The 27203-nt window shown below is 50.7% G+C and overlaps 1 protein-coding gene across 1 annotated transcript in view; it reads right to left on the bottom strand.

Moving 5' to 3' along the window:
- Positions 1 to 1656: 1656 nt before the first annotated feature.
- The window catches only part of Sptb (spectrin beta, erythrocytic), a 70283-nt gene continuing 44736 nt past the window's right edge, over positions 1657 to 27203 (bottom strand). Inside the window, exons 22-35 of the mRNA XM_035445724.1 lie at positions 25299 to 25577; positions 24532 to 24662; positions 23292 to 23496; positions 22662 to 23036; positions 20820 to 21064; positions 19433 to 19571; positions 18996 to 19080; positions 17793 to 17989; positions 17471 to 17520; positions 16914 to 16989; positions 5808 to 6067; positions 2273 to 2446; positions 1961 to 2003; positions 1657 to 1824 (exon numbers count right to left, since the gene is read on the bottom strand). Coding sequence (XP_035301615.1) covers positions 1657 to 1824; positions 1961 to 2003; positions 2273 to 2446; positions 5808 to 6067; positions 16914 to 16989; positions 17471 to 17520; positions 17793 to 17989; positions 18996 to 19080; positions 19433 to 19571; positions 20820 to 21064; positions 22662 to 23036; positions 23292 to 23496; positions 24532 to 24662; positions 25299 to 25577 — 2427 coding nt within the window. The remainder of the gene's footprint in view (positions 1825 to 1960; positions 2004 to 2272; positions 2447 to 5807; positions 6068 to 16913; positions 16990 to 17470; positions 17521 to 17792; positions 17990 to 18995; positions 19081 to 19432; positions 19572 to 20819; positions 21065 to 22661; positions 23037 to 23291; positions 23497 to 24531; positions 24663 to 25298; positions 25578 to 27203) is intronic.

The following is a 27203-nucleotide window of genomic DNA, read 5'->3' as shown; positions in this document are numbered from 1 at the left end:
GATTCTGCTCCCCATAGAAGGAGAGGGCTAGAGGGTCCTATACACCGAGGCCGTAAAGATGCTGTGGAGATGAGGAAGTCAGGCCCGGATGGCCAAGGTCTTCCCTTCGATGGTTGTCATCTACTGGAGTTGCACTCATACTCACATGTTAGGGGTCACAAGACACAACTGGTCTCTGGTCAACAATGAGGGATTCTGGGGAGACCTAGTAACTGGATGCCTACCATTGAGCCTTACCCATGGGGAAGGCAATAGAAACTGGCTGTGAGCCCTGGGGACACAGATGGTCTCCTAGGTGAAAAGGCCTGTTGCCTCAACTTCACCTATCTCCAGCTGCCACATTGCTTCCAGTTGCATGGCAGAGAAAGTCTTCAGGACCAGGGGTCCTGTTCTTAATAGGCATGGAAAGCACTCCCTAGGGATATGCCGCAGACCCCCTTTTTATGCTTGGAGAGGGGTAGTAGATGCTTGGTGATCTCTTTACCATGTGACTCCCAGAATCTAAGACTAGGCCTGCAAGTGCCAATCAAAAGGGGTCACACCTTTATGACTATGTCCCCAACATCCATCCCTGTGTTCCAGGGTTGTGTCACATGCCTGCATTTGTCACCCCTAGGTAATAAACAGCTCTATGTCCAGCCACTGGCCTGGTACCAGCTGCAGGGGCGGGGGTGGGTGGCACAATGGGCATTTAGCTTTGAGATACTTTACTGCAGGACCTGGATATTCAGCTGTATCTGGTACCAGCCCTGGCCACATACTGCTGGTTTGGTTGCAAGTGGGAGTGGGAAAAGCCACAGTACAGAGGCCAAGCTTTAAGCAGTGTTGGGACATGTCTGTCCCTCCTGTGGCAGAGGCCTGAGCCCTAATAGGCTCTAGCCAGGGTTTCCAAAGGAGTAGTGTAAGGGCTTCTGCTCCTAATACTCTCCTGATGCTAGGAGGGGCAGAAGGTGCCATGGGGAGGAAGGCGGCTCATTCACTCAGGACTCAACCAAAACTCTTGGGGGTGTGAGAAGGAAAAAAAGGGACATACTAGCCCTGAGGAGAGAGTCACATTTCTGAGGGAGCCCAGCTGGCAGTACTCAAAGTTTGACACCCCTTATTGTCCCCTTGGTACCCCACCAACCCCTTGCCCAGAGCTGAGCTCTGACGGCCCTTCCTCCTGCCCCTTAAGGGCCAGAGCAGCCATTGCAATATCCCTTTTCCTTTTCCTGGCTGATAGTGGTCGGTGACTCCTAGGGGCAGTTGCTGTGGTAGTGGGCAGTGCTGGAGGAACCCCACCAGGCTTCCCAGCTTGTTGGGGACAGGAAGAGGAGAGTATATGCCTTACAGAACCCAGAACCGTTTCTAGCCCCAAAGGAGCTGGATCTCCTGTCCCTGGAGCCCAGCCAGCCGCATGGGGTGGGGGAGTTGGAAGGCTGTTGGCAGGCATTGGGAAGGCCAGGGAGGCCAGGCAGGCAAGGCAGCTATTGCAGTGCAGTGTGGGCCCTGGGGCTGGCCCAGCAACTTGAGCAGGCAGGCTGCAGGCAGTGGGTGGCAGGCAGGAGGAGGACTGACCACTGCAGAGGTCAAGGCCATGGGCTCCTGGTCCTTGCGTGTCCCGGATGCACACTGCAGTGCTGCCTGACTGGCCCCACCCACAGGGGCCTCCAGCTGCTACTTCTTTTTGGGAAAGAAGCTAAACCTCTTCTCCTTATCCTTCTTGCCGAGGCTGGCATCAGGACCAGCAAGGGAAGGCAGAGGCAGGCTCTGTGCCTTGACACGGATGCTCTGAGACTCGTTGATGGCAGTGCTCATGCCCTGTAGCCACCACAGCATCTCCTCCTGTGGGGTGGAAATGTCAGGGAGTCTAGAGGTACACAGCCCTCCTAGGGCCAGGAAGGGATGGGTGTGTTTCTGATTGCTCTGTTTCCACCCACCCCATTGGAAGCCTCATCAGAGTTAGACCACCTGTACTTACCTCATCCTTGCCATGGAAGAGCCACTCACTGCCATTGCTTAACCTAGGAAGACAAAAGGTTTTGTGTCGTGGTACTATACCTGGAAGTCTTTGCCTGGGCATAGAGATGTCCGCCATCTTACAGCCTCTGTGTAAGGTGCCCATGCCCCTCTAGACCATGAATCTTTTAATTTAAAAAATATCCAAGGAATAGCACCAACTTGGAGCTGGGCTACAGTGGGTCTACTTGGCCATTAATGCCCAATCAAGCCATCAGCATAAAGATTCAAAAGGCATTCGGCTCAGGCACAGATGCTGGGCGGCAAAGCTCACCTCAGCTTAAATACATGCTTCCTCTTCTTATAGTTGGCAGCGATCTCACAGATAGCATGCCTCAGGGCCAGGGGCTCCTCTCCGTGATAGGGTACCCCCAGGGCCAGGTTTTTAGCATCCTTGTAGAAGGTCAGCTGGCTGTTCCTGAGCACACAGTACAGGTTGTTCCAGGACCTGCAACAATGTAGACAGGTATGTTACCTGTGGTCCTGATACAGTGGCTCACAACCAGCTCCTATAGTCTTGCAGCTTGTTTGTATTGCACCATGTTGGGGTAGGGGTGGGGGACTGGATAAATAGTAACATTCTGTTGTTTAAAAACTAGGGGAAATTAGAAACCATCTGCATGTAATTTCACTACCAGAAGGTAACTATTGTTCATATTGTGTGTCTACCTAGTCTTTGTTCTGTTCACATTTTTCAACTCCCAGAGATAACTAAAATTAGATTATATTGTATATTGTTCTCTCTCTGTCCCTCCCTCCCTCTCTCCCTCCCTTCCTCTCTCATCTCTCTCTCTCCTCCCCCACCCCTCTGGGAATTGAGCCCAGGCCCTGAACATCTATCACTGAGCTACATGCCCAGACTTCCATATTCAATTTTATATTAGGCTTTTAAGCATAACACTATGCCATGGGTATTTCTTTATAATCTCAATATTATTTTAAAATAATTTTGCATAGCTATATGGTATCCTATTATTGCTGGATCTTACAATAGTGGAAAGCTTATCTACAATTTAATAGTAATGTGATAAATATTTCCTTTTCTATTTTTAAGCCTAAGAAACTACATTTACTGAAAATGTTCCTTTATCACAATGGGCAATTGCTTTCCTTTTTGGTGGTATTAGGGGTTGAACCCAGGGCCACAGGCAAATGCTAGCAAGTGCTCTACCATTGAGCTTCAGCGCCATTCTCAGCTCTGAACATTCCTATGCACAAGTATTTTTTGCTAATAATTCTAGTTTGTTTGGTTTTTTTAAGATTTAAATTTTTTTCTTTCTTTTCTTTTTTTTTTTTTATTTTTCAAGACAGGGTTTCTCTGTAGGTTTTGGAGACTGTCCTGGAACTCTCTTTGAAGACCAGGTTGTCCTCAGATTTGCCTGCCTCTGCCTCCAGAGTGCTGGGACTAAAGGTATGTGCCACCACCACCCAGTTCTTTTTGTTTTTTTTGAGACAGGATCTTACTCTGCAGTCCTGGCTGGCCTAGAACTCACTATGTAGACCTGGCTTACCTTGAACCCAGAAAGACACACTGCCTTTGCCTTAAAGACAAAGTGCCACTTCTGTGTATGTTTGCATGACTGAGTGTGCTGTGTTCATGGGTGCAGGTGCCCTTGGAGGCCAGAAGAGGGCATCAGATTCCCTGGAGTGGAGTTACAGGTGGTTGTGAGCCACCTGATGCAGGTGCTAGGAAATAATCTTGAGTTCTTAACTGCTAGCCATCTCTCCAAGGTCCCCCCCCCTTTTTTTTTTTTTTTTTGATGTTGGAGTTAGAACTCAGGGCCCTGAACATGCTAGACAAATGCTTTACTTAAGAGTTACATCCTGGGCTGGAGACATGGCTCAGAGGTTAAGAGCACTGATTGCTGCTCTTTCAGAGGTTCTGAGTTCAATTCCCAGAAACCACATGGTGGCTCACAACCATCTGTAATGAGACCTGGTGCCCTCTTCTGGCATGCAGACAGAGCACTGTAGACATAATAAATAAATAAAATCTTTAAAAAAAAAAGTTACATCCCTAGCCGCTGTTTGTTTAGTTATTTAATTTTTACAGTGCTGGGACTAAACCCAGGGTTCTCCACATACTAGGTAAATGCTATGATTTTGATCATTTCTTTCTTTTCTTTTTCTTTCTTTTTTTTTTTTGTGGTTTTTCGAGACAGGGTTTCTCTGTGGCTTTGGAGGCTGTCCTGGAACTCACAGAGATCCTCTGCCTCTGCCTCCTGAGTGCTGGGATTAAAGACGTGTGCCACCACCGCCTGGCTGATTTTGATCATTTCTTGAAGCAGAATTTTAAACTATTCCTTTATTCTTTGCATATTTGATACATCAGTGAGCAGAAGTAAACAAGTCTTTTTGTTTTGACTATATATGATGTACTCAGTATAATGCCTTAGCCCTTTTCTGTTGTTTGTGGTTGTTTTTAGAGCCAGGATCTCAAGTATGTAGCCTAGACTGGTCTTGAATTTGGTAGTTAGAAGCACGTATGATTCTGTCCTATTATTTAAGAAAAAAAAGATACAAACAAAAAACCCTCAAACACCAGATTTCTGCAAGTCTAGGCTTGTCTCCATGTTTGTGTTTGGAGAACATGGAGCTCCAGAGATTCCCGAAGGCTTGGCCAAGCTCGTCTACTGAATGGAGTACGATGCTGCATTTTTATGGTATGGACCAGGGAGAAGCACTCAGCTTCTCCTGTGTCTGGTCCTCCTCCCCTTGTCTGTCTGTCTTCTGAAGGCAGGTGGGGAGCAAGGTGGGCAGAGAGGGAAGAAGTACCATCTGGCCAAAGAGAAAACTTGATTTGAATTAAGTGGTTGCAGAGCCCATTTTACAAAGCCCTGTTCTCTTACTGAGCTCAGGGACCTTCACCTACAGTAAGGCCATGGCTAAGAAGTGACAGTCCTGCCTTGAGCAGGTGACTTAAGCTCTCTGGGGTTAAGTCTATTTCCCCATCTGGAAAATGGAAACTGCAGATGTAAAGATCTGACCAGTCCTACTAGAATGTCAAGCATACAGGAGGCACCCAATAAACATTAGTTTCCCCTTTCCCATGGACTTCACAGTGAATCTCTTCAGGGTGGCTGAGTCCCCACATGGTTGTTCCTTTTTCAAATGTGAAATAGCTTTGTTGAGCCCCTTGGGGCTCTGGAGAAAACACTGGCTTCCATCTCCTGGTGCTGACCCGTTTCCTTGTCTTTGGTGCTCTCCACCTGCATCCACCATCTCTTCTGCCACAGGGGCTGGCTCAGACCCTGTAATGCTGCTAAAAAGGACCAGGCCCCCAGGCAGGGGCAGAACATGACTAGCTCTGTGGCTTGAAAAGATGCCATCTTTGCAATAGCACTGGAGGGACCCTTAGCAGGCATCTAGGTCATTAATGTCCCCTAATCATCTCCCATATTACAGCAAGGAAAGTGAAATCCAGATGGGTACAAGTGAGGCTTGGTCAAGACCATATTGTCAGCACCAAGACTTCCTGTTGTCCACCCCTGTGGGCAGTGCTCACCATAGGCATGCTCTGTGCCAGGCACAGCATGCATTCTGAAAAGGCCTGCTGTTGTCACCATCCATTCTCTTTCCATTTTACCTATGGGGAAGCTAACAGGGGATTTGGGTAATCTTTGATGAAGTCACAATATTTGCACTCAGAACCAAAATCAAGATAGCCGTTTTCTATCGTGCCAAGCAATACACAGAGACAGTCAAAGGTTCAGGGACGCTCCCCCAGCGTACACCTATGTCATCAAAGCTCTGCTGGTGGAGTGACCCCTGGAGTTGCTCAGCCTCCCCAGTGGCCTCCCCCAACACACCTGTTAGAGGCCTTCTTGTTGGGCCCCTCTAGGTCGTGCTTTCTGCCCAGGTAGCCCTCCATCTGCACAGTGTGCCCGAGGTCCCGCTGGGCTGGCAGCGTCGTGGGCTCATCACCCTCACTCAGGGGCGTGTCCAGGACCTTAAAGAGGGGCTCTGTGGCAGGCCTTTCATCCCCAACAGATTTCTCCTGCTCATCCTTGTGGTGTTCTGGCAGGGGTGGTGGCTGCAGGTCCTCAGGCCATGTCCCTCTTTCTTCCCCCTGCTCAGGGGCACAAGAGAGGAGCATGCCTTCATGAGGGTTCAGGCCAGGGGTGGCTTTTCTTTGGCATTTTCTACCTGAGCCTACTTCTCTTCTACCACAAGCTTCTGGGCCCACTCTGACTCTCCTACAACACTTGGCAATGGGTACCTACTCATTTCCCTGGTCTCTGGCTCCATTTCCCCCGACCTCACAATGGAGCAACCCCATCTCCATCTTAATTGGCAAAAAAGGGTTGTTAGAGGAGACAGAGGGGTCTGAGTGGGTTTCAGAGCTGTGGCCAAGCTCTCTAAGGCCTGCTCCAGGCCCCAACCCTGCTTCCTCCAGATATTTCCAACTTGAAGACACTGTAGGGCTGTGGAAATACTTGGTCTGTAGAAAGGGCTGCTGTGCAGACACACCTGGATGAGAGTGTTGAGTGGGTACTCTTCTGAAACCTTTACATTATAACCAAAGTCCCAAGTCTCCCTCATCTTGTACTACATTGGATCTTAACTCAACAGCTGAGAAGTGATCCCTTCACCTTATTATAAAACAGAGTCTCTCCTGTCTAGCAAGTCCTCTCCTGTCACCTAGTGGGAACTTGTTAGATAGGGCAAGAGTCCCTTGCCATCACTGGTTGCTTGTCTTGTGGAAATGCTGTGGTGTTTACCTCTGTGTGGGGTCCCTGCAGACCAAGTCAAGGGAAGGAAGCAACCTCCTGCTGTAGTTATCAGGTGCCAATGAAAAGAGAAGGGGCATCCTGTTTCCTAGCTGGGTATCTCATACAAGGCCTCCTTGGCCTGCCTTTGTCCTTGAGGCAGCAGAATGTGGGGGCAGCTAGCCTTCCATTGTCAAGTGAGGCAAGGCCAACAGAAGTGTCTTCTAAATGGGTCACTTGGGCCATGGGGCTAGTGCATTGTCCCATGGTATTGACTGCCACTAACCTCAGGATGAGGTGTCCCCAGCAGGCATATATGGGGAAGTCTGAGGAGCCAAGGCCATAGACATGCTGCCCTAGAGGACCTGAGTTACCTAAGCAGTAAAGGGACCTCTCTGGAATCTGCTGTCCTTCCTGCACCAGCAACTGACTGAAGGCTCAGAAGAACATTGGAGAGGACCAGGGAGGAGTTAGGAAAGAACAGGCCATGTGCTTTTCATTGGGAGCATAGCCTTTCCCTGTCCTGAAGCCGAAGGTGGAGAGCATGGGTACCACAGTGGACATAAGACTGAAGCTGTAAGCTAAAAACTGGGTATTTTCAACAGCTGCAATGTCTGGGCTTTGCCTGAGGTGGTGTTGTGGAATGCCAAGTTGGGGAAGTTCAAAGGCAGTGGTGAGAAGACAGGAGCAGTTCTCTCTCTCTCTCTCTCTCTCTCTCTCTCTCTCTCTCTCTCTCTGTGTGTGTGTGTGTGTGTGTGTGTGTGTGTGTGTGTGTGTGTGTCTGCCCATCGTATTAGTACTGCTCAATAAACAAGCTGTTAAGTAGGGGTCCCGTAAGATTTCATTCAAAGAAAGGGAAACCTGGCTGGAAGCATATGGCTAATGAGTATGTAAAGTAATTAGAAGCATATACTCCAGACTGAGCTGGCCTGCATTTTATTCTGCTTCCTTTCCTTTGTTAGAATCCCTTGAGGCTTGTGTCCAGGCCACTATTCTCTATGCATGCTGAAGAATTCGTATCTTAGAACATGTGCCATTAGCCTGCACTGGCCCTAAGGTTCCGAAGGCCCTGAAATGCCTGCCTTGTTACTTTCAAGTGAGGAGGAGAGCAGGAGTGGCAGGGATGGGACCTGAAGCTTTGGTTTGGAGTCCTATGGCCTCAGTGCAGCCTACCTTCTGCCTTGGATAGAAAGTTCTGGAAGCAATCATCAACACAGAAAGGGAAACCTCTTTTCATGGCCTACCTCTCAGCCCCAGACTCAAGTCTAGTGGGGCTTTCTTATCCTCCTGGATAGGGGGCTCGGTCCAGAGGATGAAAGTGTGAGCCCAATATCTCACATTTCCTTGTCTGTGTCTCTCCTGCAGATAACCCAGGAGGGGCCGATGTCTGGGAGAAGATGTCACACAGGTGCAGGGAGAAAAGTCACCAGCCTGTAACAAGCTACATTGGGCTGGCTCTCTCCCAGCCTCTGCCCTCTCTGCAGAAACTAGCCTTTGAAAACCTAGGTAGATTCAGCTAGGCCTGACTTCCTCCCGCTGCATCCTAGGCAGAGACTAGCCAACGCTGGAACAGGGTGTTCCCATACTTGGCTGGGTTACAAGTTAGCTTTGAAACACGGGGGTTTCCAGTATATGCAAAGATTTCTTCTCTGGTCTTGCTTTTGGCGTGGATTTTAGTGCATCCTTCCTCCAACCCCACACAAAAGTCAAGACCTGAGAAGGAGGAACCAAAAATGAGGGTGGAGTGGAGGGCTTTGGCTTTGGGAGTCCTCAGTTCCCTCCTGGACCCAGGAGACACACTGAGGAAGAAGACGGGCTAGAAAGAAGTTGGATCCAGGAGTGGGTGGAGAGGATGGAGAGGCTCTGGGGACTTTCCCTCTCTTCAGCTCCCAAGGAAGTTTGGCCAACTTCTGGAGGAGTAGGGGAGAGGATGGGGAGAAGGAAAAGAATATCCCTTCCATAGTAGCCTACCCTTTCCCCCATCAAACCACTCCCCCTGTATACCCGCACCCTTGCTAGTTCCCAGAGCCTACAGCTGGGCCAGATAGACTGGAGTCTGTCCCTGGGAATCCATCTAAGGAACAGGAGAGGAGCCAGCAAGTCACTAAGCCTTCCTGATACTGTCTGCTTGTAGGATGGTGCTTGGGTCCACTTTATGGGTGATGTGAAGACCTTCAGAGTAAGACAGTAACTGCAAATGTTGGCTGTTATGATCCTAACCCTTCCAGACCCATCTCTCGGCTCCGCTGAGCTGTTGTGGCCAGTGGCTGTGTAGTCAGTGAGAGACCATCTCAAATGCTCCTTTGCCTCAAGTATGGGAGTCTCAGGATGCCCCCAGCTGACTCCCCGATCTTAGCTGCATGCTGGCAGGCAAGGCTTTACCTGCTACTTCCTCTACTGTTTTCAGGTGGAATATGCCAAGACTCCAGACAGGAACAGGGAGGGGCACTGGTGAACAGGAAAAGCCCTTTAGGGCAGCTCAGATTCATCCAGAAGCTCATGGAGCTTGTAGATGAAGGTGAGGAGAAGGTGCCTCCTTCGAAGGCAAAGGGCAGAAGTCAGTAGACAGGGCTGAGGTCAACAATGTTCCTTGGTGGGAGGGCCTGGGAATTCACATTAGGAGTTTTACAAAGATCTCACAACTCTGAGGGACACCTTTACTTAGCCTTTTATCTCCATGGTCAGAAGCAAAGTGAGTGCTTAGAAATCTATTCCTGGGGTTCTGACCCACAGAGAAAGTTCACAAGATAGCAGAGAAAGTTCACAAGGCAGTTCAAAGGGGCTGCCTCCTAGCTTAATGTCAGTCCTGCATGTGGTATGCCTGAAGCATGAGCATGGCTATAGAAGTCTTTACTTCAGAAATCATAAGAGATTAGGAATTCCCCTGGGGCCTTTTACTTGCAACTGTGCCTCAGGAAGGAGGAGGGGAATGTAGGTAGAGTCCCCAATGAAGTCCTTATTAGGAAAGCAAGTCCCACTGGAGAAAGTTGGAGGTGGCAGGGGCAGATGGAGCCCCCAGGGGAGGCAAGAAGACATTCTTAAAACCTTTGGAGGCTGAGAAGAGATCTCGGGAAATGACTGAATCAGCCAGTCCTACCAGAGACCAGAAAACTGGGTTCCAGATAGTCCAGGGAGGATCTCAGGCCAAACAGCTTGTTAATGAAGTCAGGGCAATGGTTCACAATATTGCTTCTCTGCCTGAAAAAAGGCTTTGCAACGTGCACGCCTTTAATCCCAGCACTCGGGAGGCAGAGGCAGGTGGATCTCTGTGAGTTCGAAGCCAGCCTGGTCTCCAGCACGAGTGCCAGGATAGGCTCCAAAGCTACACAGAGAAACCCTGTCTCGAAAAAAAAAAAAAAAAAAAAAAAAAAAAAGGCTTTGCACATTTGAAACGTAGGCAGCACAGGACCCCAGGCTAGGCCTAGGCATGCAGGTGGCCAGGGAACCAAAGGAGCCAAGTGGCTGACCAGAGACCCACCCATTCCCTAGGCTGCCTGGGCCCAGCTCCAGACCTGCTATGAATGAATTGGAGGCCTTCAGTGTTGCTGAATGAGTTACTGCCTCTTTGTAGCCTGGAGGGATACATCAAGGATTTCCCAGCAAACAGCTGGACGATGACCCCATCCAATAGTGGGACCAGAGGTCAGGTTGGTAGATGGCTGGGACGGAAGGGCCAATCTTGCCCAGGTCCCAAGGTAAATAAACTAAGAAAGAGACAGGAAGAGGTGGCATTTCTCTTGTTCTCCCTGGATGCATGCAGTGGACTGGGGGAGAGCCACTGTGCCATCAGGCAGAGGATCCTGGTAGAAAGTGTCTGGAGAAGGAGACGCTGGGTGTGGCTCAGTTGCTTTGCACCCAGCAGAAGTGCACATGTTAAGGACAGGCAGATTCTGCATAGGCACAGATAGAGGAAGCCATCAGAGCCCCTGGCGACCTCTCAGCATAAGCCAGCAGGTCATGATTATCAGGAAAACTCAGTTTCTGCATCACTGAGGGGTGTCCATCAGAGGGCATCACCCAGAGGAGCTCGAGACAGCCTGGAGGAGAATGCTTGAGTTTTCTGGAAGAAATTCTGGGTGGCAGGCTGAGAGATGGTGAAAGTGTCTAGAACCCAAGTGGGGCTGGGCGTTGGTGGTGCACGCCTTTAATCCCAGCACTCGGGAGGCAGAGGCAGAGGCAAGCAGATCTCTGTGAGTTCGAGGCCAGCCTGGTCTCGAGAGCGAGTGCCAGGATAGGCTCCAAAGCTACACAGAGAAACCCTGTCTCGAAAAACCAATAAATAAATAAATAAATAAATAAATAAATAAATAAATAAATAAATAGAAAAGAACCCAAGTGGGGGTGAGTGGGTAGGGTGGGCCTACAATATAAGGAGGTACCATCTGCAGCGGAGCCTGGTTCGGTTCCCTGATGTGGAAGATCAGCGAATCACCTGCTGGGATCATGTCAGAGAAAGGCATGCTCTGCTGGTCAAGGGACATTATGGGAAGAAAAGACCTCATGGGATTGAAGCCAAACAAGGAGAGGCCCCAGGCTCCTGATGCCAGGGGAATAGTCACCTGAATCTTGGAATCTTGACAGAGCTTTGCAAAGTCAAGAAAGTCACATAAGTTTGGCTTTTAAGCACACTGCCTTGCCAGGAAGCTTGGCTGGGTCAGGAAGTAGACAGAGGAGTGGGGATCTTTCCCACAGATGTTGAGAAGTGGGAAAGAGAAGAATGGGTTAAATTTCTTCTGGGGAACTGACTTGAAGATGCATTTCCAGGGTCAGCCAGCAGGTGGTGTGAGGGAATGCACACAGACCATTAATTCCACAGGCCAAAATATCCTGGTTCAGGAACACAGAGTCTTCCCAAAGTTCTGTAGATGCTCAGTGAATTAAGATGTACCCATAAGCAAAGAAACCCCTTCTGACAGAGTTTTCTCTGTAAAGTTAATGTGAGTGAGAACCAGGGCGCAAGGATGAACCTCAGAACACATTGCTCAACATTAACAGTGTGGCATAAGCTCCATGACTGGAGACTGGAACATATGTAGATGGCATCTCAGGGATAGAGGCCTCCAGGCTGGTTGGTGTCTAAGGCCTTGGTAATGTTACAGTCCATATGAGGGACAGTTCTTTTAAAAGATGAAGGGCTGGGGTCAGGATGACAGAACCTAGTTGACCCTGTGCTAAGTGGTAGCTTCTCCACATACACTCTCTCTTGCCAGCCTTACAGCCTCTGCCTCACAGATGTGGAGAGCCAGGAGTTAAGGGGAAACCTCCCCACAGCTGCATATCTAACAATGGAAGGTGGAAGATACAGGTCTGCCTGGCTCCGAACACAATGCTCTCTCTACTCAGTCCAGGTGTGTTTACACATATACAATACTATGATCAGGAGTGCTTATGTGTGTGTACAATACTATGACCAGGTGTGTTTACATGTGTGTATAATACTGTGACTCCTGAAGAAAATGCCACCTGATGGGGTTCCTAGTCTACGTGAGATGTGCCCAGCTTTTATGTGGCCAATTTGTTAAGGTGGTGTGACCACATCCAGGCTACACTGGCAGGGGCTGGAAACAGGGTTTTTGCTAGACTCACCGCTAGATGCCTTAGGCAACCAAACAGTGCCAGGTGATGGCAGGGTGAGCGGAGGCGCCTGTTTAAGGATATTTACTCTCCCCAGTGTCTGATGTCTTGTCTCCTGGGCTCTGGGGGGAGAAGAGTTGTCTAGACAGTTGTAAAGGCTGTTTGAAGACAGCTGTTTGCAAGAGAAGACAGAGAATCGATTTGCTGAGTTGAAAGCAGCCAGATGGAAACTTGGGATAGACAGAGACAGCTACCCCACAGGAGAAAGTAGAGGCTGTGCTGAACAGGAAGTACAAGCGTGTGGAAGAAAAGGCAAGCTGGGGCAGTTAGCAAGCAGCCCCATGGAAGTGAGGCCAAGAGATGGAGTGGGGCTCCCAGAAGTGGGGTTTGGGAGCAGAGTGGCTGAATACTATACCCCTGGGGCCAGCTGTCTAGCTATTGGGGAGCTCCGGCAAGGTGGAGGGAATATGGTACAGAGCAAAAGGAAGTGGGAAGGCTGTTTGCAGGCTGCCATTGGACACAGAAGGAGACCTGGCTCACTGCCACCAGAGAAGTGGGAGGCTTCTTCAAGGGTGGTCTTCACCAGGCCTGTTACCTGTGTTAATATTAGAGACTGGTGGCTGCTAGATTTCTTAGTGATGTGAATCTCAGCACTAACAAAGGCACTAGTATTCAAGCAGCCAGTTTCTTACCTACTCCTGAGGCGTTACCAAATGTTAACCCAGTCTCATTCTGAGTCTTAGTGTCTGGGACACTGGGACACATATCTTGAACAAGGAATTTGGGGGAGATTTTGCAGCAGAGGGACCAGGCATTGGCATCTGGCATAGCAAAGAGAAATCTGGGAACACCCAGCTGTGGGTAAATGTCCAGGAGAGCAGGTTTCTCCAGGGAGCCAGAGCACAGTGCCAGACTGCAGGCAGACACGCCCTTGCCACGCTGACTCAGGCATCCTGGGGAGACAGAAACACACCCAAGTTTGGGGCAAAGCTGACGTTTGTTCTAGGCTGAGACTGCCCATTTGGAACAAACAGGATTTGCATTCGCTGCAAAATGTCTGAAAAAGCCGCTGTTTGGGGGTTGGGAGGGGCGAGCACTCGGAAGGCTGTTCAGGCAAGAAGAAACACAGCTGCTGTTCCACACCCGGAGCATCCACCAATGTCAGAGCCTCACTGGTGGCTGCTGATTAAAGCTCTGGGCTGATGGGGAGGTTGCTGCTGGGGGCAACAGTGGCTGGAGCTAGCAGCCTTTGCACAAAGGTGGTTGTGGACCCTGATCCCAGTCTCCAGCAAGTCCCTGGGGTACGGCCCCTCTCATTCACAAGTGCTGGCTATTTCCCAAAGCCTCTGAAACAACGGAAGGAAGAGACAAGGATCAGAGAGCTTCAGATCACCCCATCAGCTCTACTGTGATGCTCAGCCTTAGTCCCCAGGGAAGTCAGCTGTGTCCCCAATCTTGGGAGGTCACACTTAAAAGCAGTATCCGTGAACTGCCCTCCAGTAAGATTCTTCTCTGATAGCCTGCTGAAGCCTGACCATGAATAGCACCCATAATGCCACTCTCTGGAGTGGTCTTCATTTCCAGGCTCCCCCCTGCACTGCACACTGGGTCTAGCCTGGGGACCTGGAGGCAGGAAGGGGATGTTGGTTCCAAACAGAGGACACTGTTTCAGCCCCTGAGAACATCCATGTCTTTAAGGAGTGTCACTCATGTCATTACGGTAGCCCTGGAGGGGCAGTGCAGCAGCAGTGTGTAGAAAGAGCCTGGGGAAGCTTATACCCTCTTTAACACCACAACAGACCACCTTCCTCCCTCCTAGGAGAAAAATGTCCTTCCCACAAACACCACCACACTGGGAGTCTGAGGGAGCAATGCCTGGAACACTCAGGCCGGCCCCCGGGCCTTTCTGAGGAGAAGGGTGCCTGCCCCCTGCCAGAATTTTTTCATGCATTACACTCTGGGTAGACACACAAAGAAGCTACTAGGCCCCCTCAAACAGGGCCAAGGGCAAATGTCCTAGCCCGTGACCTCTTCTTCCCCCTCCTGGCCTCACAATATCTTGTGGGGTCTCAGGAGCAGATGGCAGGAAACAGGAGAGCCATCTCCTTCAACCCCTCTCTTGAAAGGCTACATCGCTGACACATGGGAATGTAGACACTCTGCAACCCTACAAAGGACCTTTATACGGCAAGAGGCTTGGAGGGGGAGGGCTCCAAACCCACACAGAATGTTCCAACAGAACCAAAGACCAGACCCCAGGCACTCTGACTTCAAGTCCTGCTCCTTCTGATACCTTGTCTTTGGTCTGGCTTCACACTTACCTGTGGGGAGGGACTGGTTTTTACCAGAATGTGCTCTAACATGCAGAGGTGAGGGACAGCAGTGGCATTGCGGTGATGGTTTGGCAGCTCAATCATTGCATGTACACACACAGGAAGGGAAAGACTAGATTGGGGCCCACAGGGTGCTGCCCTGTGGGATGCACTATTCAGACAGGGCAAGGGTGCTTAGTTCACTCCCGATCGTAACTCCAGCAGGAAGCGACATGCATTAGTAAGGGCTTTTACATGAAGCAATGTGGCATGTGTCTATACTACAGGACCCGACACCAGACCACACAGACAGGACCAGCAGGAGAGCCATGGCACCCTAGGCCTATTCATGAGAAGGCATAGCAGACAGCTGAACCTTCCTGTGATGGGCCAGAGGTTTGTTAAGGGCACTAAAAGGGGCTGCAGTGAGCAGGGGAGGAGCTCTCTGAAACTGGGTTGGGCTTTCTCTGCCTGTATGGGCTCCATCCTCTTTCTCAAATCAAAGGTGATTTGGAATTAGGTGCTCCCCATGTATCTTAAAGGCTTGGAAAGAAGCTGCAGCAGGAAGTCTGTCTCCAGGAGGCCCTGGGCCTGGTGTCCATTTGATTAGCCATCTGCTTGCTTTCTGATACGGACATGGGCTGCTTTCCCATCTGATGAGTGGCTGGTTCCTCAGCAAGGGTCTCCCATAAGGGCTCACTCCTCTCCCAGAGAAACACTCAGATTTAAGCAAATTTTATTCCTCCCAACCCAGTGATATTCAAGTGTTGGATGGAGGAGGCTCAGGTGCACATGTAGTTCCACTTGCACAAACGTACACGTACACGACAGACAATGGTGTCAAAATGCTCAGGTGGTCATGAAGCCCGCACACCGGGGACACCACGGCATGCAGACACAGGGATGCAGGGCAGAAGCGTAGGTGGAGGCAGGAGGCAGGGACAGTTCCAGTCCTTGTCCAAAGTCCATATCAGCCCCAGGAGTTCTCTCTCTCCCTCTGGTGGGAGTGGGGTGAGGGTGGGGATGGGGTCAGGGGAGTTGGTGCTGGGAAAAGGGAGCTGGAAGACAGTCTACCACAGAGAGGGGGGTGGGAACGGCAGCAGGATCTTCAGAGGTAAGTCTTCCAGCAGAGCCCAACATTGCCCTCTGCTGAGCATGATGGGCTAGTACAGCTTAGAAAAGGAGACCAAAGGAACTGAGGAGTGTGTGTGTGTGTGTGTGTGTGTGTGTGTGTGTGTGTGTGTGTGTGCGCGCGCGCGCGCGTGCGCGCGCGTGTGCTCAGGCATGCACACACTGGGAGGTATATGTGTGTGTGCGTGTGCACACAGGGAGGTATATTCATCTTTCTAGGGGCGGCTGGAGTAGCAGAAGTTCCCACCAAGGATGCTAATCTTTCTAAATTCCTCTCAGGTCACTCACACTCACCTGGGCACTGGGAGAGGGGGTACACAAAGTCTCTGCTGCTCCTGTGATCCCCAAAGCCACATGCCACAGGGATCCATGCACTGGTGCAAATCACATGTAGACTCTTGCTTTCTCCTCAGCCAGCTACTCCCCATTGCATTTCCCCAACCTGAATCAGAGCTGCCGAGGCTCCCTCTCAGGGGCCCAAAGAACCTGCTCTGGGTAACAGCCTAAGGGTGTATGTCCCGGGCCTTGAAAGTCATTTTTCTTTAAACCACTCAGATAAGGTTCTGGCTCACTGTTCTATAAATTGGGGCTTCCCTGTAGTGCTAAAAGCTCTGGGTGGGGTTCTCCTCTACACTTGCAGGACTCAAGTCTAACCTTGCCTTAGAACCATCTCCATAGCCAAACTCTCTGACCTGTAGTCATGGGGGGGAATGGACTCTGCTGAGAAAGAAGAAATCTTCTAGAAGGGTAGATATTCACACACACTTTGCTGCATGAAATGCCTGTGGGTGGCTCAAGCAGGATGAGGCAGTCTGTTGGTCCATGTGCCTGTGTACATGTATGTGCCAGCATATACCGAAAGGAATCACCTCTGCCTTAAGTGTTTCCCCTGTGCTGATGGTGATGTATTGATCCCATAAAATTTATTAGGCTAGATAAAGCCAAACTTGTAGACTCATGTTGGTGAGCTGGCTTCTGGGTTGGAAGGAGAGGACTCAGTTAAAAATTAAAATCTAAGTATAAAAGTAGACTGATCTAAAGGAGGATCCTAAAGAGGCAAGATGAGGGTGGGGACCAGGCAGCCCACCCTGTCCTCGCCTTCCTTCTGCCCTGGCTGAGTCTAGATGGGGTGACCAGGCTCTGGCAGCAGCGACTCCCAGGAACTAGACAGGCGGGACATGAAACTGACCGGGGATGTTCTCTCAGTGGCCGCACGGTGGACCTGGGGAGCCTCGCCAGCCGTCTCGCCTTCCTCCTCTTGAGGCCTGAGGAAGACACAACCCCTCTTTAGTGACAGGTACCTGCTTCCAAGGCTTAGTTTTCTCTGGCTCTCCACCCAGTGAGAGCTCAGAGCATGTACAGAGCATATTCCTTGGCTCTCCTTCCCAGAGGTGCCCAGGAAGGACATGCCCCAAGGCTTCATGGAAAAAGTAAAGATAAACAGTTCAGAAACGAATGAATTCCATTTGAGACAGCCTAAGGGCAGTGTCCAGGGCTTCCTAAGGGAGAGGTTGGCTTAGCAACAGCCACTGCTAACTACCCCTTCCTTTCTGTATGGGGCTTCAGGCTTCTGTGCCTGGCACAACACAACTCTCAAGCTCCATACATTCTGTGTTGTGTTGACAGGGCACCCAGGAGAGGTCACATGACAGCTGCTGATCAGTAGCTTCCTTTTCCTTCTCCCCAGTCACCCCCTTTATAGCATGCTTGGCTCCTTGTACACAGGCAGAGAATGCTGACACTCACCCAGGTTCCTCTACGGGTCTGTCTGGAGTCTGGCGTTCCTTAAGCTCAAGCTGGGGGAGGAAAAGGCAAGGCAGTCAGAGTGATCACACAGGGCAGCTAATTCTCAGATGATCTAAGTTTGGCCTTGAACCCCAACGTACTCCAACATTTGCAAGTCACATCCTTTGTCTTTGGTGTGTACCCATCAGTACTTTCTTGTACCTGTCCACCCTGTGACACCAGCCCAAGTACATGACAACTAGCTGAGAGTTAGTAACTTGTAACAGCCCATCCCAATAGCTGCAACCTCCCCCCCCACACACACCAGACGACCTCAACTCACCGTGGTGGGCTTCTCCAGGGCAGCAAAGCGCTCTGCCCAGCTCGCTGTGGATTTCTCAAAAGCTTCATGCCTCTTGATGAGCTTTTCCACGCTGTCCACTGTGTGTCCAAAGTCCCGGCTGGCCAGGTAGGGCTCCTGGGCAATCAGCCACGCCTCAGCCACAGAGGCATCTCTCGAGAACTGGCACACCTCCAGCACTGCCATGAGGACAAGACACAAACCCACCCACAAGGCCCAAGGGCCAATTAGCACTCAGGTATCCCTCAACTATATGGGTACTTTGCCCAGTGCTAAGTTTCTGCCTAAGCCATTGCATCCCCACACTAGAGACCCAACTCAGCTCTACCAATGGCTACACAGCTACATATTTTATATGTATGTCCCACCCCATCTCTACCAATGGCTATATAGATACATAATATTTTACATGTATGTAATTTTACTTACATAAATGTCACATTTTATGTATGTATATATTTTATTTTGTGTGGTGCTGGGGATCAAACTTAGCAGGCCTTTGTGAATGCTAAGTAAACACTCTATCACTGAACTTCATCCTTAGCCCTTAGCTTTTAAGACAGATCTCAGTGTTCAGCCTAGGCTAGTCTCAGACTCTCAATCCTCCTGTTCCATTCCCCATGTGCTAAGATTAATGGTGTGAACCACCACACACAGTCTCTGTCATATTTTTAAGGCAGCCATTGGGACCAGCTCCATTATGGCTTACATTGCCTTGCTTTAGGGAGCAATCCCCTGCCTCAAACTCTTGCTCTTGTCTACCTAACACAGTCACAGACAAGCAAGCATGGGGACCAGCTAGCCCTGGCTTTTTCCTTGCTCATAGCCTACCTGGGAGGTACGATTTTCTTCTCTCTCTCCAGCTGCTGGAGGACAGAGCCCCTCATCTCCATAGAACAAACAAGCAGAAGGCCAAATACCCAGGAGACTAGTGCTGCCTGACCCCTCCCAAGCCACAACTCAGCAGGAGAACCAACCTGGGCCTAGAGGAGGGTGGGCGGGATTAAGGGGGTGGAAATGTTTGCAAAGGCCTTCTACTTGCCTGTAAGGCTGATGGCGCAGAGCCTTGTCCCTGAGTGCTGCCATAGAGCTCCCTCCAGGCATGGTGTGGTACCCCCCTACCTCCAGTAGGGGTCTATTGGACCCTGCCGCCCTCAGGTTCCTAGCTGTGAGCTATATACTCACACATGTGGAGCCTGTCAGAGCGGGCCTCCCACTTGTCATTCATCTCCTGCCTCCTGGACATCACTTGCTGCAATTTCTCCCGGATCTGTGGAGAGGAGGAAAGGGTAAAAGTCCGGGTTTTGGCTATGCTCCCTACTGTCTGAGGCAGTCACAGATAGTTTCGAAGAGCAAGCTTGGTCTTCAAACACAGTCCTGGATTCATCCTTCCGAGGCACCTGTAGGTGTCTCACCTGTGAAGTAGGGTTAACAACTCCAACGTCCAGGCACATGTGGGTACCTCTTTTGGTGAGCACCCATCTCCTTAAGGCAGGGGATACGCTATATGGCTCTAATCTCTGGCCTGTAGGCACCTTAGTTCCTTGGAAGCATCCTCTCCTACCCACTCCCTGAAGCTTCCTGGACAGCAAGCATGGGGACAGGGACATGGAGGGACTCACCTCTTCTGAGGCCTGGTGCTGCCGCTGTAGCAGGGACTCCCCGAGTTCTAAGCAGGTGCTAAAGTTCTTGGCCCTGGTGTTGATCTCAGCCTTGATGCCCTGGTGATACTTCAAGAGCAATTCCACAGAGGAGACATCCCTGGGGACAGGAGGACCAGGGTAGAGATGCAGCTTGAGAGACAAAGTTGGGCCACTCAGCCCTGCCTCAAGGAATCTGTCCCTATTCTTTGTCCCTCTCTGGCTAGCCTGGAATCCCTCCTCTGTCCCAGCCCCAGCAGTGACACAAACATTTTAGTGTCTTAATTGGTCAGTGGGTCAGCAAGGGGAAGAGGGACCCCAGAGAAGCCTGGGAATATTATTAGAGGATAAAAAGGAATCTTGCTACGTGGATGAACCTACGAAACAGGCTAAGGGAAAAGAGCCAGGCTAAGGGAAAAGAGCCAGTCACAGGAGACAGTGTACTGTGTGACACCATTTATACACAATCCAGAGAGACAGAAAGCAGAAAAGCAGCTGCCCCAGGCACCAGTGGCAGGGAGCATAATGAGCGACTAGCATGGAGAGATTTTGTTTTGTTTGGTAGTGATGATGAAATATTCTCTAACTTAGATTGTGGGCAATGATTGCATAATTGGGAATATATGAACACCACAGGATGATATGCTTTAAATGGGTCAAGGATGGCATGCAAATGATATCTCTAGAAAATGTTAAAGTACCTGTGCGTGGGGAGGGGCAGAGGGACAGAGATAGGTCACCACCAATACTGGCTGAGGTAGAGGTCCAGCCCCACTGGATTTCAACTGCCCATGAGTCTGACCCTGCCTCTTAAGGACAGTCAACTTTATACTGAGTTTCAGGGGAGTGACCTTGACATCCCAGTGCTGAGGAAGAATGGTCTTGAGCCTGTCTACTCTGGATATACAAGTTGCATAATTTCACTAACAGTGGTCATGGTCCCCTTGGAGAATCTATGTGACTGACATCATTCTCCTTTTACTTTGAGAAAGTCAGTCCTCCCAGTAGAACATAAACCACTGTGCTTCTGCTGAACCCAGATCAGACCTGATCCGGTACCCTCAAGAGCTTCCATGCACTGGAACCATTCCTCGGGGGAGGAGCCTTGACTCTTAGGATGTACCAGAGCAGTGGTTCTCAACCTGTGGGTCACAACCCATTGGGGTGTCAAATGACCCCTTCTCAGGGGCGTCCTAAGACCATCGGAAAACACAGACACTTACATTATGATTTATAACGGTAGCAAAATTACAGTTATGAAGTAGCAACAAAAATAATTTTATGGTCAGAGTCACCACAACATGAGGAACCATATCAAAGGGTCCCAGCATTAGGAAGGTTCTAGAGCGTCCCTGAGGACACCCCTCACCTGGGTCTCTCCTGAGTCTCGATCTGCCGAATGATGCTCTCCATCCAGGAGAGGAGGTCACGGACCATGCTGAAGAAACGGAACTTGTCAGCCGTGTCCACCAGCTGAGCTCGGCGCCCAGCACATGCATCGAGCAGTGCCTGCCAGGCCGCGGACACCTCCTGCTCCTTGCTCTGGATGGCATCTGCCTTCTCCCCTGCATATGCTGTCTGCAGTCGGGTGGCCACATCTTGGAACTGCTGCACCTGTAGTCAGGCAAAAGTGTATCTCAGGTGTGTGATTGGAAGGACAACTGTCTCTGTCAGAGTCCTCTCCAGGGCGCTACTGGAAGGCATGATGCTACAGTATAGGATCCCCTGCTCTAGCACCTCTGCCTGCCCAGGGCATGTGCTGGGCTCTGGCCCAGGGTTTGAGAGTGGGAGGCTCTGTCTCAATTCCTTTGGCTTCCTAGGAGTGCAACAATGAGAATAAATACTGACCAAGCACAGTCCTAGAAATGGAATTAACTCTTTTTCTCCTTACAGCAATCCATCAAAGAGGCACCACTATATCCCTGCTTCTGTGATGAGGGAACCAAGCACAGAGATGCTAAGTGGGTGGCTCCAGGTTCCTCCCACTAACTAAGGGGACAGCTGGGATTGGAACTGTAACCCAGGTCCCTGGTTCTTATTCACCCTGCATGCCGCCTCTTCCAGGTTAGGCCTACCCCAAATCCTTTGACTGGGGCGCACTCAGGGACAATGAAGCCTCTCTCCTGAAACCTCAGTGGAGCTACACCCGTCTCAGTAGTTCTATCACTCCAGATGCAACAGTTACATACCAGGTCCCACCTTCAGCTAGAAGACAAAGCCCTAAGATGAACCAGGGGTCCAATTCACCTCCATGAACCCTGCAGAACCAGCCCAACTCTTCCTACTCCACTGGAAGCCTGGGGAGCTAGCAGCTGGAGTCCCTCACTTAATTCTATCCTATCAAGCTCAGAGGAACCTAGAGCATCTACAGAGGTCCCTCAGAGCATGCCCTGACAGTCAGAGAGGGGATTTAGCAGACCTTAGTGTCTCTAGAACACCACCAAAGGCAGACCTGTCTGTAGGGAGAAATCCTGGTTAGAGGTACTGTTGACAGCGCCTGCTTGGGCCTGGCCACAGGTACCGCTAACCACACCCTCTGGGGCATGGTCAGAGTGAAGTAACAAGGGTTTTAAGTAGTAGGGAGTCGTGCATGCGGGCCTTTTTTCTCTCCAGCCTGGCTGAGCAGACTAGGAGGCATCTGGTGGGTCACTCCTGCTCCGGTGCAAACCTGGTCACTGGCTCCCTTGCGTGAGTACTAACTATTCTTTAATAAACTACCTGTTATAAATCTAGTTCTAACTCCACTTTGTAAACCTCTTTACCTGTCTCACAGCTAACTGAGGGGTCTCGAGCCACAGCACTAGGGCTTGGGTTCTGGCTGTACTTTGATCTACTGTTTCCCCAGGCAACTGCGACCCTTTCTACCGCACTGTCCTCGTCTGCAAACAACGTTGAATGCCTGCTCAGAGACGGCTGTAAAGACCCAGCAACTACGCAAATCACTTAAACTAGTACCTAGCACTGAAAAAGCACTGTTGTGCTAGCTAGTAACTAGTACGAAAGCCAGAAGACAATAGCTTGAAGAACTACTCCTGAAGCTAACAAATTTCTGAGAGCTGCAGGGCTCTGTCCTGCGCTGCTGGTTGTCTAAGGAAAAGAAACTTGAGGCTCCTTCTAGAGGTTCCTCTCCCCCATGTGGGAGCCAAGTGGGGCCCTAAAACCAGGAGAAGGCGTTTGAGATGCCTGCAGGTAAGAAGTGGGTGGGGAGTACCTGCACCCCCAGGAGGTGGAGCTCCCGCTCGAAGGCAGTGTGGACCCGGTGGAAGGACTCAGCCGTGCTGGCGTCCAGCCCCACATCCTCTGGCAGCTCCCTGTGCTTCTCATCTATGAGGCCCAGGATCTCGGTGCCCGTGTAGAAGTAGCGGTGCAGGTCATAGGAGGCAGCCAACAGCTGCATGCGGGTGTCAATGAGCTCCAGCAGATCAGCCCACATGTCATTCAGCCCATCCTTCCACTCGGCAATGGTGGCTGCCTCGCTGTGCCCCGCATCGATGAGACGCTCAATGATAGTATTCACATTGTCCACCCGCTCCTGCCCTATTGCCCCGGTCTCCCGGGCAAAGTCTCGGAACTTGTCACGGAGCATCTGGACATGGGGTAGATAGAATATAGTTAGCTGGGTGCAGGGGGATTGTGGGAGTCCCTTTGCCAGGTTGTCACTTTGCCCCCCACCCCACCCCCAGAGCTGGCTGTCTTTCAGTTACTCTCCACTGGTGTGACTCCATCTCTCTGCAGTTTCTTCCAGCTGGCAGGGGAGTGAGTCGGGCGGGACTGGGGTGATGGTTGCTTGTATCTACTGAGTTAGAGGAAGGCAAAGAAAGTAGGAGCTGTGGGTTCTCACCGTCACATGGTCAAAGTCTTGCCCCATTTCTTGGGATGAGGCCACCATCTCTTTTTCTGTAATCCACTGCTCCAAGTCGTCAGCCTCTCTCTTCAGCTGGAACAGGTGGTACATGTTCTCTAGCTTGCGCCTGCGCTCTTCGGCCATGTCCTTCAGCCCCGCATACTGTTTGTCTACTTGTCCCTGAAGTCTGATGATCTGTTCCCTGGGATTCAAACCAAAAAATGCCTTAAGGAAGGTGACCTAGACCCAGAGTGTGGTCTGGGGTCAGCTCAGGGGTAGAACTCTTGCCTAGCAGGCTATGCAGTCACAGGCTCCGTCCTCAGTACAATGAAACAACAAAACAAACAAGAAACACAAAATAGAAGAACCCGGACTAGCTGGCTTAGAGGTAGCAACCTACTCCTCTCCAGAGTCCAGAAATTACAATGGCTTTTCCAGGATAAGAATTGGGGAGAAAAGGAATCTCCTCCACCTGCCCGCCTCCCCACCCCAAGGCCATAATGTCTCATGGGACAGCAGGATTGTGTTGGAAATCTGTCCCCAATGGCACCTCTCACAATGCCTCTCTTTTTCTGGGGAGATCACAGATTCAAGGACAAGGGGTGAACCTTCACTACCCTCCCCAAAAAGCTGGTGGGGCAGAGCTTGGGTAGAGCTTCAACAGGGGTGACCCCAATTAGGTCTTCAAAAAAAGGTCAGAACCAGAGACTCCATTCCTGGGACTCCCCTGGAGAATGTGGGGTGCTGCCAAGGAAACACAGTGTGTGTGTGTGGGTGTTCCCCTATGGTAGCTGAGGAGAGGGTCGTGGCTAAAGCAGCCTGTGAAGCCTAGCCAATAGCTACCTGACTCCTGCCTAAGGATTTGCTGCGAGGTCTTGAAGTAGTTTTTTGGAACCAATTAAAAAAACAAAAAAGAAGAAAAGAAAAGAAAAGAAAAGGCAGCAGCAGCAGGTTTGGTCTCCAGGGTCTCTTAATACAGGTCAACTCTTCAAAAGAGCAGAGCTCTCAGTTCACCAGGAGTACTCTGACTCTGACCTTTATATAAATGCAGTCCTGACCGCCGTCTACCTTGTATGACTTCTTCGCACAACCCAAGGAATAAAATGGAATAGGGACGACCAGTAATTCAGAGATCTCAAGTTCCGAGGAAAAGGGTCCCATTGCTTTCTCTTTGGACCTAAAGGGACCCTGGTCAGAATCCCACAACCAGCTGTAGCAGCCCAGGAGGCACACGTACCCCTCGGGGTGGCCTGCAGACAGCAGGTTCTGGGCGCGGCCGGCCAGCTGCTTGATATTCCTCCCGTACTCCTCCACAGTGCGCTGCTGCCGCAGGTGCCGTTTCAACATCACGATGGCACCCTCTTCATCCTGCGGGGCAGCAGGGGTCAGCACCAGAGTCCTCCTCCAACACACTCCTTCCTTTGGAAAGCTATGGCTGAGCTCTAGGGAGTCAGGCTGAGGCAGAAAGTCACACACCTCCCCTTCCTGTTCCTCTGACTCCTGTTCCCAGCTCCCCTCTCAACACCTTAGAGTCTTATTTTGTATCTGCCCTTCCTTTCAAGCCCAACTCCAACAGTGTCCCCATGAAAACATCCTAGGTGTTGGAAAGCTGGCTCAGAGGAGGTAACCTGCTCCGCTGAGTCCCCCAAAATGGCAGTGGCTTTTCTGGGGGGAAATAATTGGGTTATTACAGTCTTAAGAGACCCCCTTATATCCTCTGTCATCCCATCTCACAGCATGGCCACAATATAATTTGAAGAGCCCTTGGGCGGAACACCTACTGGTGGCAAGTAGGAAACCCGCAGGATGTTCTTAATAAGGTGGGATGCCCTAAGGAGGTATCGTAGGAGAGAATCCGGTGTGTAGGATTTGCAGGTTTCCTACACACCCATACCTTGTCTCTTCTTCTCTTACACCGGGACTTCCAGGCGCTCCAAGTGCTTGCCCACCCCAGCTCTGTCTATCTGCTCAGCACTCCGGCCGGCTGACTCTGCGCCAGCATACCTTAGGGGGCTCGTCAGAGAACACATAGAGCTCCTGCTCGCCGATCCAGGCTTCGGCCTCGCCTGCATCCAGGTAGTACTGCTGGGCCTCATGGGCATCGCGCAGCCGCTGCAGCCGGCCAGTTGCTGCCTCCCGCAGAGTGTCCCACGAGCCCTGCAGATGCCCCAGGTGCTCCTCGATGTCTTGGCAGTCGATCTCTGCCGCCTTCACCAGCTGCTGTCCTCGCTGCAGCACATCCTCCACCCGTGGTGCGTGGCCTAGGATCTCATTCTGCAGGGTCTGCGGCCAGAGGGAGGACTCAGAGGCAGAGCCTTCCCACCCGAAGAAGAGGCCAGGTCTACATACAGCAAGAGACCCCTCCCTACCCCTCCCACCAAAGCAGAGCAATGATATAGCCTTAATCACTACAGTGGCAGGATGCTAACCAAGCACCCCGTGTGTGCCCTCCCACACTCTCAGGTGGCCTTCTGAGACAAGCCCCTGGAAGCTGGCACAGGGCAGTGAAGGTAGGGTTGTGACTGAGACTTTGTGTTTTCTTTTAAAAAAAAATTAAAGATTTTTATTTATTAATTTAGTTTTTACTTATGTGTCTCAGTGTATGCCACCTGTGTGCAGGTACCCGTGGAGGCCACAAGAGGGCACAGGGCACTGGATTCCCTTGAATGGGAGATACAGATGGTTGTGAGCTGTCTGACGGAGGTGCTGGGATCTGAACTGGGTTCTTTAGGAGAGCAGTAAGTGCTCTTAACTGTTGAGCCATCTCTCCCTCTAGTCCACCCTCCCCCAACCCTAGTGCCATACTTTTTTTTTTTTTTTTTTTCCCGAGACAGGGTTTCTCTGTAGCTTTGGAGCCTGTCCTGGGACTAGATCTTGTAGACCAGGCTGGCCTAGAACTCACAGACATACACCTGCCTCTGCCTCTCAAGTGCTGGAATTAAAGGCACATACCACCACTGCCTGGCTTAGCCCCTTTTTGAGATAGGGTCTTATATAGTTCAGGGCTGGCCTTGAACTTGTGATCTTTCTGCCTCCACCATGCCCAGAAACTGGGGTCACGAGTGTTGACCACATGCCCAGTGTATATGGATCTGGCCCAGGGCTTTGCCCACACTAGTCAAGGTTCTACCATCTAAGTTACATCTCCAGGCTAAACCGTGCTCTTGACCACTCCCTATTTGCATCCTGGGAGCTTGATTTTAGGTGTCTGTGCTGGGGGAAAGGAAAACAACTTCAAAACGGCCAACTGCCATCTTCTGTTAGCAGTTTTTGTTCCAGGTAAAAGAACAAGATAATGGTTGCCCCTTGGAGAAAGCTGTAGCTTTTATTTCTCTCCATTTCTATGGTTCAGATCTGAACTGTGCACGGTTACTTCTTGTTTGAGCCCAAATGGCCCTTTCCTCCATCCTTGGTGACTGGGTTACCGTTTTCATCCGGAGGTCCTGATACTTGATCCCCTTTCCAGATCCTAGGGGGCTCAGGCTAGCTGTGGCTTATGCGTATACGCTCAGGTTCCTTATACCTGTTTCCTCCCACTCAATTGACAATTTCCTCAAGCCCTTTAAAATCATCTAAAGGCAGGAGCAAGGACAGATAAGGGCAGACCACCAACTTCCAGCACTTAAAACATACATGAATACACACGAGGATCTACCCTGCTGGAGTTGTAGCGTATTTTACACTAAGAATCTTGCTTTCTAGAGAAAGGCCTTCGGCCAACCTCAGGCCAGGCATGAAGCCACTGCAATCCCACACAGCTGGCTTCTTAGGATTTAGGCTCCCTCTGCAGCCCCAACAGGGGAAGTGTTTGGTGTCTGCCTATAATTCGGGATTTCAGCCTAATCTATTCTAAGATCAGTAGATGCTTGCCTCTGAGACTCAGAGTCCAAATTCAGTGGCTTTCTAAGG

The sequence above is a fragment of the Cricetulus griseus genome, chromosome 5 (genome assembly GCF_003668045.3).
Source record: "Cricetulus griseus strain 17A/GY chromosome 5, alternate assembly CriGri-PICRH-1.0, whole genome shotgun sequence".
Classification (NCBI taxonomy): Eukaryota; Metazoa; Chordata; class Mammalia; order Rodentia; family Cricetidae; genus Cricetulus; species Cricetulus griseus.
The sequence above is the reverse complement of the archived record's forward strand: the minus strand, read 5'-3'. Positions and strand labels throughout refer to the sequence as shown.